The sequence below is a fragment of the Nycticebus coucang genome, chromosome 7, assembly GCF_027406575.1.
Source record: "Nycticebus coucang isolate mNycCou1 chromosome 7, mNycCou1.pri, whole genome shotgun sequence".
Classification (NCBI taxonomy): domain Eukaryota; kingdom Metazoa; phylum Chordata; class Mammalia; order Primates; family Lorisidae; genus Nycticebus; species Nycticebus coucang.
This window is the reverse complement of record NC_069786.1, coordinates 79,920,688-79,939,386: the sequence shown is the minus strand read 5'-3', so window position 1 is coordinate 79,939,386 and position 18,699 is coordinate 79,920,688. Positions and strand designations below refer to the sequence as shown.

At 33.8% G+C, this 18,699-nt stretch overlaps 1 protein-coding gene across 4 annotated transcripts in view; it reads left to right on the top strand.

Annotated features, from left to right (window-relative positions):
* Positions 1–18,699, top strand: part of NCKAP1 (NCK associated protein 1) — a 122,794-nt gene that overhangs the window by 71,922 nt on the left and 32,173 nt on the right. For all 4 annotated transcript variants that reach the window (XM_053596670.1, XM_053596671.1, XM_053596673.1 and 1 more), the window contains 8 exons: positions 1,951–2,096; positions 4,130–4,262; positions 7,121–7,240; positions 11,174–11,313; positions 12,206–12,337; positions 15,026–15,244; positions 15,436–15,566; positions 15,877–15,974. In XM_053596670.1, the coding sequence (XP_053452645.1) occupies positions 1,951–2,096; positions 4,130–4,262; positions 7,121–7,240; positions 11,174–11,313; positions 12,206–12,337; positions 15,026–15,244; positions 15,436–15,566; positions 15,877–15,974 (1,119 nt within the window). The remainder of the gene's footprint in view (positions 1–1,950; positions 2,097–4,129; positions 4,263–7,120; positions 7,241–11,173; positions 11,314–12,205; positions 12,338–15,025; positions 15,245–15,435; positions 15,567–15,876; positions 15,975–18,699) is intronic.

Below are 18,699 nucleotides of genomic sequence, written 5' to 3'. Positions count from 1 at the left end.
GTTTTTGTTTTTGTTTTTTTTTTTTTTGGCCGGGGCTGGATTTGAACCCGCCACCTCCGGCATATGGGACCGGCGCCCTACTCCTTGAGCCACAGGCGCCGCCCTACCAATAAAATTTTAAAATTAACAGCTCACTTTTTTTTTTTTTGAGACAGAGTCTCACTCTGTCGCCCTAGGCAGAGAGTCATGGCATCATTAGCTCATAGCATCCCAAACTCTTGGGCTTAGATAATTCTCTTGCCTCAGCTTCCCCAAAAGCTGAGACTACAGGTGCCTACCAGAATGCCTGGCTAATTTTTCTATTTTTAGTAGAGATCGGGGTCTCACTATTACTCAGGCTAGTCTTGAACTCCTTACCTCAAGTGATCCTCCCACCTCAGCCTCCTGAGTGCTAAGATTACATTTATGAGCCACTATGCTCAGCAGCATCTCACTATCTTTAAAAAAAGCTTTGAAACAATACAGAAGAAGAGCTTGTGAAGGGAATATAGAAGTAGAATTGCTCTGCTAAGGAATATACACTTTTAAAACATTGAAAATGATTGTTACAAAGCTTAACTATTTCAGTTTCCTTCTCTCAGTTTGCGGGAGTGCCTAAACCAATACTTGGGTTCAGAGAATTTTAGAGATTTCAAATGTACCCTTAATGAATACTTGCCAGGATTATGAAGTCTTCAATTAAGAATTTGACCGTTGTTCATTCATGCAGCAAAATATGAAGCACTTAGCGAAGATTGAGAATGTAGAACTTGAGGAAGTAGAGTGAGGGAAAAAAATTTGCCTGCTGTGACCCTGTCCTGGTGTCAGGCACACGGAAAGCCCTGCTTTCATCATTATAGAGTATATCCATATAACAAAAGTTTTATGCTTTCTTAATATTTTGAAATTTTAAAAAATGTAGAACTGATACTTTGTGAGAGATTTTTAATGTTTTGATGAGCTTTTTATGAGAGTACTACCAGCTATCTAACTATTTCGTGTAATCTTCCTTGTTTGTATTAGTTTCCTAGAGCTGCCATAACAAAGTGACACCTGAGTGGCTTAAATAGTAGAAATTATTGTCCCACGGTTCTGAAGGCTAGAAGTCTGAAACTAGGAAATTGGCAGTGTTGGTGTGGGAGCATGAGACCCATGAAAAAATATCTCCTAATAGTCAGAACCTGGACCTTCAATAATTCCTCTGTTGCTCCCACATCTAGTCATTCACCAAAAAGTTTAAATTCTTTAACATTCTATACAAAGCTGTGTGTGGTCTGCTTGAATCTCTATTTTTACTACCCCTCTTCTCTTTGCACTCAAATTCTAGCCACGGTGAACAGTATTTATTCTGTAGGCACTCCTATTCTTATTCTCGGCCATTCTGAAATGTCTACCATCTATAGGTGTGATTCTGCCTTTCATGATACGAGGTTCTAATTGTGGAATTTCTTTCCCCACTACCTGTCTTGATGGTTTTGGCTAAAGTTCTGTCACCTTTTCAGCCAGCCTACATTAATTTTTATAATCTTAAGTACTTTTCTAGAAGTTGTTAAATTAGTACAGTGTGTGTTTAGTCACTCTTAACCCTCACTGAATCAATAGATGCAGTACTTAGATTTATCTGATTATTTCCTGTGTATGTTTTCTGTCTTGAATTAGTTTGAAAATTTCTTTTGGTAGTGTTAACATGACAACTAATTGTTTTATACTTTTGATATTTTAATTTTAGTTCCACTGGGATTGAAGGTGAATGATTCATATACATTAGATTCTGTTTGGATACTAGTATTTTAGTTTATTAAAGAAATTTTTAATAGAAATTTCAAGTTTAGGTCACTACAGCCAATTAAAATAAAGATGTCACTGATGGTGTCACAAAAAAATAGTTTGTTTTCTTAGTCCCCTGTAGGATGACAAATCTCATGTCATAGATCTCTACCTAAACTTTTGTTTTTTGCTATACTTCTACAGGCATATACTAGTGTCTCTAAGGCTTCACTTGGCCTTGCAGATCACAGAGAACTTGGGAAGATGATGAATACAATAATTTTTCATACAAAAATGGTAGATTCTTTGGTGGAAATGTTGGTGGAAACATCAGATCTCTCCATATTTTGGTATGTTGTAATTTTCTTTAAATTTGGATTTTTGGTATCCAAAGTTATTTTTCATAATTGTTTTTATGTTTTTATGTTAGAATAATCCTTAAGATAGTTCAGTAATAAACTCTTTAAGAATAAGGGATTTAGTGGACTTAAAAACTTGCCAACAAAAGAGGTGTAACCAAGTTGGGATTTTATGTCTATTTTTAATTCTGTATAACAGCAACTTGTACTAATGTGAATTTTGTTTCTTTTTGTTTGAGGAGGTGAAAAACAGTTATTCAGGTTACCTTAAGGGCCTCTTTTACATGATTAGGCTATGAGAAAAAAAGAAGTTACAGATCAGGGTCAAATATATCAAGTGTTAGAAATACCTAGCAACTTTACTTCTATAATGTTAAATGTTGATATTGTGATGACATGGTAATTATTTCCCACATTCTGCTTCACTCTCTTTTTTATCAGAGCCTCTCTTGTTATATTGAGTAGTTACCTTTCTCCCTTTTCTTCCTCCGCAGAAAAAGTGGCCCCTAAAGGAAAGTTATGTGTTTGTTAGTGTCTAATATAGTAGATACTTTATAAATGTTTGAGTGAATAAGTGAACTTGGTTGTGCTCAGATAAAAACAGTGGGGCCAGGATTCAAACTCAAGTATTCCGGCTCCAACACTACACAATACAACTCTATTTCCTGTTTCTTGGCCTTTTATTTATTTTTCTTTTAGGGAAGTAGATTGGAGTAACTTAGCATGTTTCTTTGTTTCTAAAATGCTGAGGTAATTTCAGTGCATAGTGAGAGTTTCTATATTGAATAGAAGTGATTATGAAAACTTTTCATTGCTTTTATTTTGGAAAATAACTCAATCTACATTGATTTTGGCAGTTAGGTAGCTTAAATTAGTAGTATTACAGAAGAAATCCAAATCTCCAGGCAGAGAACGCATGCCTTTTAAAGGAACTTATGGAACACATCAGGAAATAACACTTTAGGTTTACATACATAACATCAAATTTTTAAGAATTATTAAGATTATTTGGAGCCCTGTACTGCTGTCTGAAACAGATTCTGAGTTAGAAAATGGAACATTTAATATTTAAGTTTTTTTTTTAACTACTGAAAGGTTCCTATTTTCAACAATTAGAAAGTCCCCTCTACTTCATTAGAACTAAAAGCACTTTGAGTAATGTTTGAAATTTGTATATAATTATCAGTCTTAAAATTTTACTCACATTTTCTCATAGTCACATTCTGTTTTACTTGTCATATCCCAAATAGACATGTTTAGTACTTGTTACTCTGAGATGTACGGTATTTTATCAACTCATATTCTTTTATGCACCTTAAATCTACATGTAATTTAAAATTGATGGCATGTAGTTGTTGAATTGGTAGTACATAAAATAATTTTTTTACAATTGATAGTGACTTAGCTTTGATGAAATTTTATTAAGCATATATATGCCATAGGTGTATTTAATTTCTATTTGATTTTTTTATTTTTAGTATTGGTTAATGTTTGTTATACAAATAAGCTAGGCTCAGTGGCTCACACCTGTAAACATAGCACTCTGGGTGGCTGAGGCAGGGGGATCACTTGAACTCAGGAATTTGAGACCAGCCAGCCTGAGTTTTTCTACTAAAAATAGAAAAACTAGCTGGGCATCATGGTGCCCAGTACATATGTACAGTAATTGACTATGCTATAGTCCCAGCTACTCAGGAGGCTGAGGCAAGAGAATTGCTTAACCCCAAGAGTTTGAAGTTGCTGTGAACTGTGACAACGCCATGACCCTCTACCTAGGCCGACAGAGTGAGACTCTGTCTCCAAAAAAAGAAAGTTATATGAATAGTATTTTTATATTCTGGAATGATTTTTGGTGTGAAAAAGGTATTTTGGGGGATAATATTCTCTTGTTAAAAGAATAAATGCTATCAGTTGGTAACTGTCATTCACTTGAATCAGATTAAATTAATTACATTGTATTATATCAAGAACATTTCTATTTTAACTCTAAAAATTGTGATTCTCGTTTGTGTCCCTTTATGTAGTTTTTACAGTCGTGCTTTTGAGAAGATGTTTCAACAGTGTTTGGAGTTACCCTCTCAATCAAGATATTCAATTGCATTTCCGCTGCTTTGCACTCATTTTATGAGTTGCACACATGAACTATGTCCAGAAGAGGTAATTTTCATGTAGTACTATAATTCATGTGGTATGCAAATGTAAAATAGGTCAGACTTATCACCAAACAAATGTTCACAGAGTCATAATTACTAATTTAGCTTCCGATCTGGTACACCTCTATGCAGAATCAGAAAAATACTTGAATACATAGGTTAATATTTATAGATACATGTAGATGGGTAGATAAACACACACAAATATATATATAAGAACATGTTATAAGGTCACTTAGAATTACCTTCATTAAAATAAATGGTGGGTCAGGTATTAATATTTATGGTAAAAATATGGACAGTAATTGACTATGCTAAATTTTCCTCTTAAACTATCATCGAAAAGACTTAGAATTTATGGATTGCTGAATAAATAAACAATTCAAAAGAGATTTCACTATCTTGTTAATGTAATAGACGTAGTAAGCAAAATCCAGATTTGCTGATGTTTATGAGACACGTGCACATTCAACCCCCTACCCCAAATGCTGAGTAATTGCACTACTTAGTAGTTTTATTGATAGAAAGTATCTATCAAAAGTGTACTCTGTGGTTTCTTCTAATCTTTGAAAAGGAAATTATCAGTTTGGACCTGTGGTAAGAGTATATGTTAAAAATAAATAATGTGTTTCTTTATAATTTACCTTAGTGTTTTATCTCTATACGTAGAATTGGAGAACTTGTAGAAAAGAAACTTAGAGATAGCAGTACCATAATCAGTATCTTTAAACAGTAGGCAACATACCTTTTGCAGATTGTATGCCAGTATTCCTTGGGAAGCCAACTTTGAGACAGAAGTTAGCCTACCAGAAGTTTATTAGGGAGTAGCAGAAGTTTATTAGGGAATTACTATGTGAGAGGATATTAATGTTACCAATTTTAATAGATATATAGGTTTGTTTAGATTAAGTAGATTTTTTTCTCCCAAGCTTAGCACCTGATGCAATATATACTATTAACTCTTTCTGCCTTAAAGAAAGATGGAGACTTTACCTCTTTCATCTTTACATGGAGCTGGACCATCTTCTTAGTAAAGTATCTCAAGAATGGAAGAAAAAGTATCCAATGTACTCAGCCCTACTATGAAACTAATGTATGGCTTTCACATGAAAGCTATAACCCAAAAATAGGGAGGAGGGGAAGGAGGGGGGAGGGGGGCAGAGAGAGGGTGATTGGTGGGATTATACCTGCGGTGCATCTTACAAGGGTATATGTGAAACTTATTAAATGTAGAATGTAAATGTCTTAACACAATAACTAAGAAAATGCCAGGAAGGCTATGTTAACCAGTGTGATGAAAATGTGTCAAACGGTCTATAAAACTAGTGTATGGTGCCCCATGATCGCATTAATGTACACAGCTATGATTTAATAAAAAAAAAAATTAAAAAAAACAACTCTTTCCTCACTATCACCCTTACCATTAAATTACCCATGAAGTCTTAACATTTTTTATGTATCATTTCTTGAATCTATCCTCTATTGCTGTTGCCACTACTATAGTTCAGATTTATAGTACTCTTCACATATACTCCAAATAGAATCTGTCTTTCATGTGGGTTGTAGCATCTTCTAAGTGGTCGTCGTCTTCTGCTGTTATCCTCCTGAAGTCTGTTCACAGCATCCAAAGACAGTAGACAGACAGTAGACTTGTGTGACATGTTAAGAAGCTTTACTTGTTTTTTTTTTTTTTTCTGCCAGTCTCAGCATTTTTGAGCTATTCAAGGGAAGTGATGAAATTAAATTTGTAGTTTTTTTTGTTTATAGATATATATATTTTTTGCAGTTTTTGGGCGGGGCCAGGTTTGAACCTGCCATCTCTGGTATGTGGGGCCGGCGCCCTACTCCCTAAGCCACAGGCGCTGCCCTAAATTTTTATTTTAAATAAGTTATTATCTGTAGAGAAAAATGGGAAGCATTCCTAATTCAGTGTTCGTTTTTTAGGAAGATTAATAGCAAAGGATTTGTTTTATCTTTCAGGAATCAGAATTTGATTAAAATCCTGAATGTTGATTAATTGAAGTCTTTCCTAAAGTGGATCAATATTTACTTGTATTAGGCTATAAATCCCTTTTGGTTTGCCTTCATATTAAAGTTTCAAGAGGCATTTAAAATAAAATACATTGTAAAGTCTCATGATAGATCTAAGAATAGTTACTTTGTGTGTTGAAGTATTTTTATGTATCTTACAATTATTTAGCAGCATAGCAGTACTTTATGTAATCTCTGCCTATGTTACATAATCAGGAAAGGCCAGGGGAAGAAAATTTTCTAAAAATCTCTTTATAAAGTTTTACATGTATAGAGTACAAAAATTTGCAGCATCATATAACTCAACGTTCTTGTTACCATTGACAAGAAAAACCTGTCAAACTATTACAACCCACCCCAACTAAAAGTATAAGAATCTTGCACAGATGGGTAGATTTGAGTGAATGTATGTGTCTAGATATATGTGTGTAATCCTAAAATTTGCATTCTTATTGTATTCAGAGAATGCATGGTCAGCTTTTTTCCTCTAAATCTCTAAAACTTTTCTTTCACATTGTATGTTTTATATTTAAGAATTGGATATAGGACTTCGTGGAATTGAAAATTAAATGTCTAGTTTTTCATATTTAGGAAAATACTGATCTTTCAAGAATCTTCCCACTTGTATATTTATAATCATCAAGTACTTAAATCATTTGTGTGCAAATAGAGTATGGTAGGTTCATTGTTACATGAGATAAAAGAAATCTATAGTATCCTTCAACCCCATTGCAGAATAAGACTTTTAACTTAATTTTCCATGCTTAAGAGTTTTTTGGTTCAAAGTACTTTCTTGTAACTTTTGTTATTATTTTTATTCTGCCTTAACAGCGGCATCATATTGGAGATCGCAGTCTTTCCTTATGTAATATGTTTCTAGATGAAATGGCCAAACAAGCTCGAAATCTCATCACTGATATTTGCACAGAACAATGTACACTTAGTGACCAGGTAATAATTTAAATGTTTCCTACAGAAAATTTGTGTGTGAGTCATGAAAATGGGCTGGTCGCCAGTTACTATTTTACTTTATTTTTTAATTCTCAAACTATCAGAAAGTCCATTACTTCTTGCTGTGAAACTTTATTAACAGGTATAATTTCTTTCAGATACAAATTTGTTGGCAAGACTATATATTTTGTGTTCCTTCATCAGGAGACACATAATGTCTAGTTGGTTTATTTATTTATTATTTTCATTTATTTATTTATTTGAGACAGTCTCACTATGTCGCCCTCAGTAGAGTGCTGTGGTGTCACAGCTTATAGCAACGTCAAACTCTGGGGCTTAAGCGATTCCCTTGCCTCAGCCTCCCGAGTAGCTGGAACTACAGGCACCCACCACAACACCCGACTATTTTTTGTTGCAGTTGTCATTGTTATTTAGCTGGCCCAGGTCAGGCTTGAACCCACCAGTCTTGGTGTATGTGGTTGGCACCGTTAACTGCTGTGCTACGGGCACTGAGCCTAGTTGTTTTATTTTTGTTTTTTTGGTGTTAGTACTTGATTCTGTTATTTCATTGGTTGTTGCAAAATATTGTCAGTTCTTTTACATGTATTAGTATTACACATTATTTTAAATTAATATTTTTTAAAAAGATCAAATCTATTATTTATCCAGTGATAAAGTTTGTAAAGGAAAGGAAAAATAAGGGCTTGAATTTTTGCCTTTATTTTCTAGGTAACTAATAAATTATTTTATATCATTATGAACTCCCAGAATTAAGCATATTTGATGATTTTCCATCCTTTGTACTTATGTATTCACATTTTTTTCGGACTAATGAGAGGGTACAAAGAATTAGGTTACAACATTTGTATTTGTTAGATACAGTCCCTGTTGTTGCTGTGTTATGTATTCATATTGAAGCTCAAGTTACTCCAGTGGGAACATCAGTAGTCACTTGGGAGCTTTTAGTCTATCTGATGAGACAACCTGTTTCAGCCTAATATTATATATAGTTTTATTCAGGCCTGGAATGAGTCATTTCTTCTAGTTCCTTTTAGTGGAAAATGGTATTTCAAGATCCAAATCTGGGCATTAGGGATGCATGTTGGTCTCCCATCAGGACATTTTCATTCCTGTCACACTCATGAGTTCATACTGATCTCTCCACTGCAAATTCAGAACAACAAGATTCTTTTCCTCTTCTGTTTTACATCTATGTGTTTAATACATCATCTTTCCTCCACTCTGTGAATCTGGTTTTTAAGAGCACAGAAGATGGAAGAATTATAATTTTTTATAATCTTAGATTTACTTCAAATGTTACATGGAAAATTAATAATAATAATATTGCTACCACCAATATATAATTACTGAGAAAAGTTTATTAAAAACCTTGCATATATTCTCTGCATTACCCTCATTTGGGGGGTACTTATACTGCACTGAACTTGTTACAAGTTTTACTCTCTTCCTGTTAGCATTTATTTACTCTTATTTCACCAGATGAGTATGTGTTTGATGCTCCCAAATGCATTATATGTTGTTATCTCTCTAGTGATTTTTATTGTCTCTAAGCCTTATTCTTTAGTACGTTATTAGTAAAGGCCTAGAAAGTACGTATTTTAGGTTTTGTGCACCATGTGGTCTCTGTCACAACTACTCAACTCTGGCATTATAATGGAAAAGTGTTTGTAGACAGGATGTGAACAAATGAATGGCTGTGTTTCATAAAAACAAATGGTGGGTTAAAGTTTGACCTGTTTTTTTCCATTTAGCATTAATAAAACCAATATTTCAGATTTCCTAATTCTTCTTCCTTTCCCATATTTACTTATATTTTCGCCTGCCTTCATCTCTGTTGCCCTTATCTTGCTTAATTTTGATCCCATTCCTATTAGATTTTGATTTCTCCCTAGCCATAGGGCACTGACCTAGAGAGGACTTTGGCCCATTACTTGACAATTAACAGGCCTAAACTGCTCCAGCATCATCAAACCTTACTGCAGGACTCTTGCAGTCATCTACAAATTAGTGCTCTATGCTTTAGAGTAAATACCTGAAGGCTCTTAGGATTCCTTTTTCTAAAGGTCTCAGGTTCCCCGTGTTGCCTCTTTGCTTTCCCAGGCACATCGTAAGTCACGTCAGCATCCAATTTTGAGGATTGCAGAGATACTTTGAAACTTGATTTTATAGAAAATGTTATTATTATTATTTTTTTGGTTTTATGCTCTACTTCCTCTGATTTTATGTCAGGAGTTAATAGAGCTCCAACATTCTGTTCTCGGTAATACTGCAAATGTGTAGTTGCAAATTTCCTGAGAAATTTTCTTTTTGTTTAAGAAAGAACTCCTTTGTCACAAATGCGATATAATTTTTAATTTGTTTTTCAAAATACAGTCTACTCCTGTGTATAATGACTAAATTGCTTTCTCCGGCCCAGCACTGTCCAATTGAAATCTTATACAAGCCAAATATGTAATTTAAAATTTTCTAGCTGGGCATGGTAACTCATGCGTGTAATCCTAGCACTCTGAGAGGCTGAGGTGAGAGGATCACTTGAGCTCAGGAGTTTAAGAAGAGCCTGAGCAAGAGCCAGACCTCATCTCTACTAAAAATAGGCAAATTAGCTGGGCGGGCATTGTGGAAGGCACTTGGGAGTCCCAGCTCCTCGAGAGACTGAGGCAGGAAGTTTAATACTCCTCCCTTAAACCCAGGAATGTATGATTACTATGAGCTTGGTCAATGTCATGGTACTGTAGCCTGGGCAACAGAGTAAGACTCTGTCTTAAGAAATAAAATAAATGAAAATAAAAGTAAATAAATAAATAAAATTTTCTAGTAGCCATGATAAACATAAAAAGAAACAAGTTAATGATTTAGCCTCACTATATCCAAAAATTTTAGAATCTCTACGTGTAATCATTACTAATGAAATATTGTACATTTTTTACATTGAATCCTTAGAATCTGGTGTATGTGTGTTTGCACTAGTTTACACTAGGCATGTTTCACATGCTCGGTAGCCATGTGTGGTTTGTGGCTACTGTATTGTATAGTGCAGCTCTCCTTCTGCCTAAAATGTTCTTTCTCATTCCTTGTTTGCTTGCTATACTTGTCAATCTAAGTGAATTATTTCCCACTTATGTCTTGTTTTTATAGTCAGTGATATTAGCAGCGTGTTAGAAATCTTTGTGTTATCTTTGATTTCTGCCTTTCTGTCACATAATTTTGTATAAAACATTTCTCAAATCCGGTCATTTTTCTTAATTTTTATTACACTTGGCCTTATTTCTTATCCCTTTTCCTGTCTCATCTGAATAATTCCTAACAGTTCTATGATCTAGTTGTCCATGTTATCATTTTCCTCGTTTCGTTGTTTTCTTCTGCCAGTGCCAGAGTTAGCCTTAGGAAATATCTGCTCATACTGTAGCTGTTTTTAAAAATCGTCCCTGTCTTTTGGTTTGCTTGCAGTTTAAAATCCAGCCTCTAGCTTGGCATTCAGGCACTTCCTAATAGCTAAAACCTCTCTACTTTACCTTGCATTGTACACTCTACCACATAGTAGTTCTCAGTAGGCTCTCAACACATTGTATCTCTACATAGTTTCTTTTCATAAGCCATTTAGGCCTTCTGGTAAAAATTCTTTTATTTATTGCTTGCCTACTATGTTTTTACTTATTTTTTAGAAATAATTTAAGTAAGCCTTGATATAATTTATGATTATATCAAGATTTACCTGTTTCTGTTTTCCACCAAGCCTGTGGGCTACCAGAGAGCCAAGTAAGCTGTACATCTTACACGTGCATATCACTGCCCTTTAGTACTAGCATGATAATTTGCTTCATAGTCTGGATTCAGCTAAGGTTTGCTTTAATAGTTATGATGCTTTCGTATAATTGTTGTTAACGTTAAGATTTCATTCTTTTCTAAATTTAGTTGCTTCCCAAGCATTGTGCCAAAACCATCAGTCAAGCAGTGAATAAGAAGTCAAAAAAGCAGACTGGTAAGAAAGGGGAGCCTGAAAGGGAGAAACCAGGTGTTGAGAGCATGAGGAAAAACAGGCTGGTCGTGACTAAGTAAGCCATCCACCTTTATTCTATCTTTTTGTTCTGAGTAAGAGGCTTTTTAAAATCTTTTTCTGTGGCATTAATACTGAGAAAATGCTATTCTGTATTCTTTATTTTCCAACCATTTAAAAAAATCTTTGTGGGCTTCGTTAGCTTGTTGGTGTGTATTGGATCTTAAAATATAGATTTTTGCTTTTAGAAGAAAATACAGGGTGGCCATAAAGTCCATGTGTAATGCGCATATATTTAGATGATAATTTACATATTGAATACTGAAGGCCAAAAATACACCTAACAAATTTTGTAGGGTACATTATAACAATGTATAGCTTTCAATTTATTTAAAATCAGGTATCTGAAACTTCATTTTATGAGATTTGTAATATATTAGAGCCTACTGAGATATCATTATTTTGAAACAAAAATGTTAGAACCAGGTAGCATTCAGGGCTATTTGCTTGTTGTTTGGAGGAAAGGTAGAGGTGGGCAATAATTGGGTAAATATTTTTTGTTTAAAGTAAATTTTCTACTTTCTTCCCTTTTAAGTTGATCAAGTCTTTGCCCTTTCTACACATTTTTCCTTCTCTTGTAAGAGAAAGGATAGCAGGAATTGGAGATGACTGTCATTTATGAATACAGAATAAGCCCTTTCTATTGTATATTAAGTCTGTGTGGTCATTACAATTTAAATGTAGAAGTGAATGACGGTACCGTTTAGAGAATTATTCTCAAATGTTATACCCTTAAAGATTTTGAACTTTGTTCGTTTAGGAGAGAAAAATAATCAAATTCTGCAATTACTGTCTCCAAATGAAACCTGATAACGTTTATAAAATTGATTTTGTATTGCCTATGATTAAATGGTGAATATTTTATTTACAGTTTATTAATTGTTTTTCAGCCTTGATAAATTGCACACTGCACTTTCTGAATTATGTTTCTCTATAAATTATGTACCAAACATGGTGGTATGGGAACATACCTTTACCCCACGAGAATATTTGACTTCTCATCTGGAAATCCGCTTTACTAAGTAAGAGAGAATATAAACTCTTTCTGTTTGTTGATTGAATTAATGAGTTTGTTAAAGTAATTACTAATACCTTGGTAATGTTTTCTTCTATAGGAAAAGCCTTGGTAAAACTGATATAGTCTTGAGAATAATGAACTGGAAAATATACAGAATAGGGAATTGAGAATTACCTCTATTGCCCAAATTCTTTTCCTATACTTGTTGTTATTAACCAGTAATACTGTACAAGCCAGTTCATCTTTCTAAGTAAGAGAGAATATAAACTTTTTTCCTTTATTGACTGAGTTAATGAGTTTGTTAGAGTAATTACTAATACCTTTGTAGTGTTTTCTTTTGTAAGGAAAAGCCTTGGCAAAACTGATAACGAGTATTAATAATAATGAACTAGAAAATATAAAGAATAGGGAACTGAGAATTACTTATATTGCCCAAATTCTTTTCCTATACTTTTTGTTATTAACCAGTAACATTGTACAAGCCAGTTCGTCTTTATGAGTCTTAGTTTTCTTATATTTAAAATGAGAAGATTAGAGCAGATCATTGTATTTCAGATTGAAGGTAGTAACCTAGTAAGGTTATAAAATCAGTTTTTTAGGTTGTATTTAACATTTAAAGGAAGAAAGAAGGGGGAGGCAAACAAAGAAGAAATAGAAAAACACTGCATTGTATGCAGTAAATATAAATATTGGTGCATGAAACTTGTCAGTTATGAATATGTATATGTTTACTGAGTGGTAGTACGGAACATGTCTTGCAGTAGGTCACAGTCAAATATTTGAAAACCTCAGGACTAGGTGATCTCTTATATCTTTTCTGAATTCAAATGCATGATGCTTATTAAGCCAGTAGAATTCTAGATATTTGAGGTCTTAATTCTAATTAGAATTGTGTAAATTATATATATGAACTTCTTAAAGTGACAGTACATGTGATAAGAAACCTTTCATTTTATAAATGTTGCTTCAATTTTTTTCTAAAGTCACACATGTATTTTTTTAAAGAAAATATTAATGTACAAAAATAGCATTGAAATAGCGTAAAGCTTAGAAGTGTAGTTGATGAGACAACACTATAAGAATTAAGGAATAAAATAGGACAGTAAATAAATAGAACAATATTAAATTGAATGTTAAATCGTCAGTTGACTTGCAAAGAGGCTGGTGATGAATAAAGACTGTCTTCACTCTCCTTAGTAAGGTTGGCATCTATAAAACATACAATGCCTTAATGTTCATAATATGTATTTATTTGTTTTTTGAGATAAGACCTTGCTCTATTGCCTGGACTAGAATGCAGTGACATCATCACTGCACTCTCAGGCTCTTGGGCTCAAGCAATCTTCCTGCCTCAGCCTTCCCAGAAGCTGGGACTACAGGTGCCTGGTACTCTGCCCACCAGCTAATTTTTCTTTTTTGTAAAGACATGCTCCTCCTAAATTGCTCGAGCTGGTCTTGATCTCCTAGTCTCAGGTGATCCTTCTGCTTTGTCCTTCCAAAGTGTTAGAATTATGGGCCTGAGCAAGAATGCCGACCTGGCTTTAGCATTTAAACTAAAGAGACATTACGTCTTTTGGTATTTATTATTGTCAAGCAGCTAGGGACAGAAGATTGATTGATAGAATGGAGGGTTCAGTTTATAGCTCCCTTGCTTTCCTTCACTCTGGCTTTTTAATCCATGGAAGAAGAAAATATTCTTTTAACTAAACATCTACTTAGTGACCAGGATCACAGCAAGGGGAACAACTTGTTTACCTGGGAAAGATTTTTGTGCTAGGACAAATTGCTTGTTGAGTATTAGTGGGTTTACTTTTGCTGATCACTTGAGCACAGTCTTAGGGGATATACATAAGGATAGCAATTTTCTTTTTGAGTTGGCTCTTCTGGGCCTTTTCTAAGGATTTGTCTCTTGTTTTTAAGGATCCATTCTTACAGATACAAGTCTAAGATCTTCATAAATCTAATGCTCAGGGAGTTTTAAAGAAAGTGAAATAGGGGTAGTTGATGTGGGAAAAGCATTTAGGGAACTATTTTCAAAATTTGTGTTTTCTTGGGGTAATCAGGACTGTTTTATGTGGTGTGAGTGATTAAAGAATAAAGTTGTTTGTTGCCTTCTTTTCTTTAATTGTCATGCAGTTTGGTGAGAGGCAGCACTAAATCAGGCAGACTTGGGTCAAAGCCTAGACATACCACATCCAAACAAAGAGACCTAATCGATTTACTCCAGTCCTGAGCCTTAGTTTTTTACATTTGTGAAATGATAGTGATAATAATTACATAGTATGTCTATTAAATGTGAGCATTGTAGGTAATTTATGTAAAGCTTAAAAAACTCCTGGCACATAACAATGCCAAATAAATTCAATCTGAGGACTAAATAGTTCATTGTCTTTGCTACAAACAATGTTAAGGGCAATTTTTAAAATCTTCTTTATGTTTTAATCATTTTTGCTACTGAAGTTCATAGAATGTTTTTTATTGTTTGCATTCCCATTTCTTTGTAGTTTTTAGGTATTTATTCTTTTTTAGGTTTATTTCTTAGGAAGATAAAGACAGTAGTAATTTTATGCCTTTGTAATGAATTATTGAGTTAATGTTATTAATTACTTACTATTAGATAACAATAGGTTGAATGGTTTATTTACATAATGGAGAAGTCAGAGTTCTTTTCTTACCTTCCTCCAACCCATAGGTCAATTGTTGGGATGACTATGTATAATCAAACCACACAGGAAATCGCAAAACCATCAGAGCTTTTAACAAGTGTCAGAGCATACATGACCGTACTCCAGTCAATAGAAAACTATGTGCAAATTGATATTACAAGAGTATTTAATAATGTTCTTCTTCAACAAACGCAACATTTAGACAGTCATGGAGAGCCAACCATTACAAGCCTGTATACAAACTGGTAAGGAACACATTTAGCAATTTGGAAAATAGAAAGTTTCTTTGTGGTGAATTACTTAGGAGAAGTAATTTTTTATGGATACACCCTCATTCATGTTATTAGTCAACTTAAAATTACATGCAGGAATGTATACCATAATAAATTTTGAATTAAATAATTTCTCCTGGGTACAAATTTCCTTTTCTCCCTAGGTATTTGGAAACTTTATTAAGACAAGTTAGCAATGGCCACATAGCTTATTTTCCTGCAATGAAAGCATTTGTGAACTTACCCACAGAAAATGAATTAACATTCAATGCAGAGGAATATTCTGACATTTCAGGTGAATAATTCTTTAACATTGTTCAGAGAATGAAGAAAACTTGATTCTTTGGCTGATATCTTGATTCTTTTGGTTTTTCATTGTGTAATTGCATGTTGTATCTTAGAAGTAATTGCATGTTGTATCTTAGAAGTACTTCTGTATTTTTATTCCAGAGGCTTTTCTCAGGATTTTGCATTAATAATTTGTTTCTGTAATGGTGTGTTATACCATAATTTGTTGTAATGGTATGTTCCATTAATTACCAATTAATGTCAACTTTCTTAAAGTATTTGCTCTGTGAAAAGTATGTAATTATATTTTCTTTCAGAAATGAGGTCACTATCAGAACTACTAGGCCCGTATGGTATGAAGTTCCTAAGTGAAAGTCTCATGTGGCATATTTCATCACAAGTTGCTGAACTTAAGGTAAAATAGTCTTTATCAATTTTAGCTTTTAAACATTAATTTCTGAAAAAAATTTCAGGTTTATGAACAACAATCCTAGAATGTTATTTTAAGAATAGAAAAGAATTTATAGGGCGGCGCCTGTGGCTCAGCGGATAGGGCGCCGGTCCCATATGCTGGAGGTGGCGGGTTCAAACCCAGCCCCGGCCAAATTAAAAAAAAAAAAAAAAAAAAAAGAAAAGAATTTATATTAAAAGCAGAGCTTTTTGATGGCATCTTAGTTTACTTCTGTTTCACAGGTGAGAAAACAGAAAGCCTGAAGAGGTAAATTGACTTGCCAAAGGGGACTGAACTCAAGTTTTCAGCTTTTGGTCAAGTCTTCATTTCTTCATTCTATTGTATCATGATACTTCTCTTTGAAATACCAGGTTCAAAATTCCAGAATTCAAAATGTGTTCACACTTGTAGTTTGAATGTGTTACAGATTAGGCTTATCATTCGTTCTTTTTATTAAGCAGTCTTTTAAATTACCTTACGCTCTTCAAGTTGGTTGAAAAATGTCTTTAGAATGCTTAATGTTCCATTAAAGATACATAAAGGAACTGAAGCAACAACATTTTAAATAATTTCTTTATTTTTAGCTCTTTAGAAATATCTCAGTGTATGCTAAGGGGATTAAAATTGAATGAATTTTTGTAAATAACTATATAGTTTTTGAAAGAATTTGAGCTTGGGCCACTAAAACTTTTGGACTTAAGAATATAGAAAAGGTGTATTTTGAAATGTAGCTTTTTCTTTGTGTAAGTTTTTGGTTGGTTTTTGTGCCTTGCATTTAAATTTCTTTTTTTTTTTTTTTGTAGAGACAGAGTCTCACTTTTTATGGCCCTCGGTAGAGTGCCGTGGCCTCACACAGCTTACAGCAACCTCCAACTCCTGGGCTTAAGCCATTCTCTTGCCTCAGCCTCCCGAGTAGCTGGGACTACAGGCGCCTGCCACAACACCTGGCTATTTTTTTGTTGCAGTTCGGCTGGGGCCGGGTTTGAACCCTCCACCCTTGGGGCCAGCGCCTTACCGACTGAGCCACAGGCACCGCCCGCATTTAAATTTCTTAAGAGAATAGTTTATGGTACTATAAATAGCGTGCATTTCAAGTGTAGCACTTGGAATTTTAAATGTGGTGACCTGATTTACTGAAAATTATAGAATAAGTTAATTCCTATAGGTTTAATAATATTCTACTTAATAATTTAAATATTAAATAATCATAGTAAATTTTGCTGCATGAGTAAAATAAATAGCAAGGGTCAGTCTGACTAAAAGCTTAGTATATTTAAACATTTAAAAAAGAAAGGAGATATTGCCTTATAGTTAAGAGCACAAGCTTTCAAGTTAGGCTCATGTAAATTTTAGTCCTGTTGCTTTTAAGCTTTGATTTTGAGCAAATAATTAAAATCACTAAGCTTTTACTTTGAGGGAATTAAATGAGAGCATTCATACCACACTTTTAGGTACTTGGCATAGTGTCTGACACAAAGCACTGAATAAATATTATTTTGGTATTTGTCATATCATTATCCTCATTGTTATTTTTTTAGACTATTCTGGAATTCTTATACAAAAATATCTTTTAGGTATTTTATGGTTTTTAAATACATAAGTTGTGTACTTTATATGGTTTTAAATATACAGACAGTGAAATGGTAGTTTAAAGTCTCTATAAGCAATTCTTATTCATTGACTCATTCTCCTATAAGTACATGATCCTTTTTCTGTCCTAGTGTCCTCAGGTAACAAATTTCTTATCTTCAGTTTCTTTTCTTATATTCTTTTTTGTATGAGATAACAGAAGAATCACAGCTCAGTAATATCACTTTGGCCAACTTTTTTATTTCAGACTGAATAAATAGGCATGTCTGGAATTTTCAGTATTTTTAGTGTGTCTTTGCTATTTCAGTTGATGGACCTGAGTATCATGGTGCAATAATAAAAAAAAAACACTAGCCTAATTTGGATCTTTCTGAATTTATTTCTAAGAGAGTTGAGACATGTCCTTAATAATGCTGTTAAGGATCTGGCCTTATACTTTTTCGTGCCACCTTTATTCCTGCAGCCTGGCAGGCCTACTTGCTGTTATGTCATCTCAAATACTCTTTGAGATCATTTACTATGTTAAACTATTTTAAATTCCACACAAACTTTATGTCCACCCTGTATTAACTTACCAACACAAAGTAAGCACTTACTAAATATTTGTTTGATACAAAAATAAAAATAACCAACTTTCTTGACTCTTTGTTCCATAAGTTCTCTAACCTCTTTATAAATATTAACTTTTAAATCCTCAAAGCAGCTGTGTTTCCTATGTTATGGATTAGAATATTCAAGCCAAGAATTAAATAAATTGTCCAGGCTCACACGGTTACTAAGTGGTGAAACCAAAATTTAAACCCATGAAGATTTTCTAATTCCAGAACTCCTGCTAGTCCATGCTGCACTGCCTGTGGAACTGAGAGAGATTACTGCAGTCACGTAACCTACTTCTGTGTGATGCAGGAACACATGCTGCCTTTTCTAGGCATATCATTGTCTTTTTGAAAATGAGGCAGTCTCATCAATTACTACATATCTCTAATTTATGTTGAAGCAATATCTAGGTAATAATTTTTGATTAGTTCTCATTCTTCAAGAGGCAGAGACTACTTTTGATGAGCTCACCTTCACATATTTGTCTTCTTCATGTGAAATA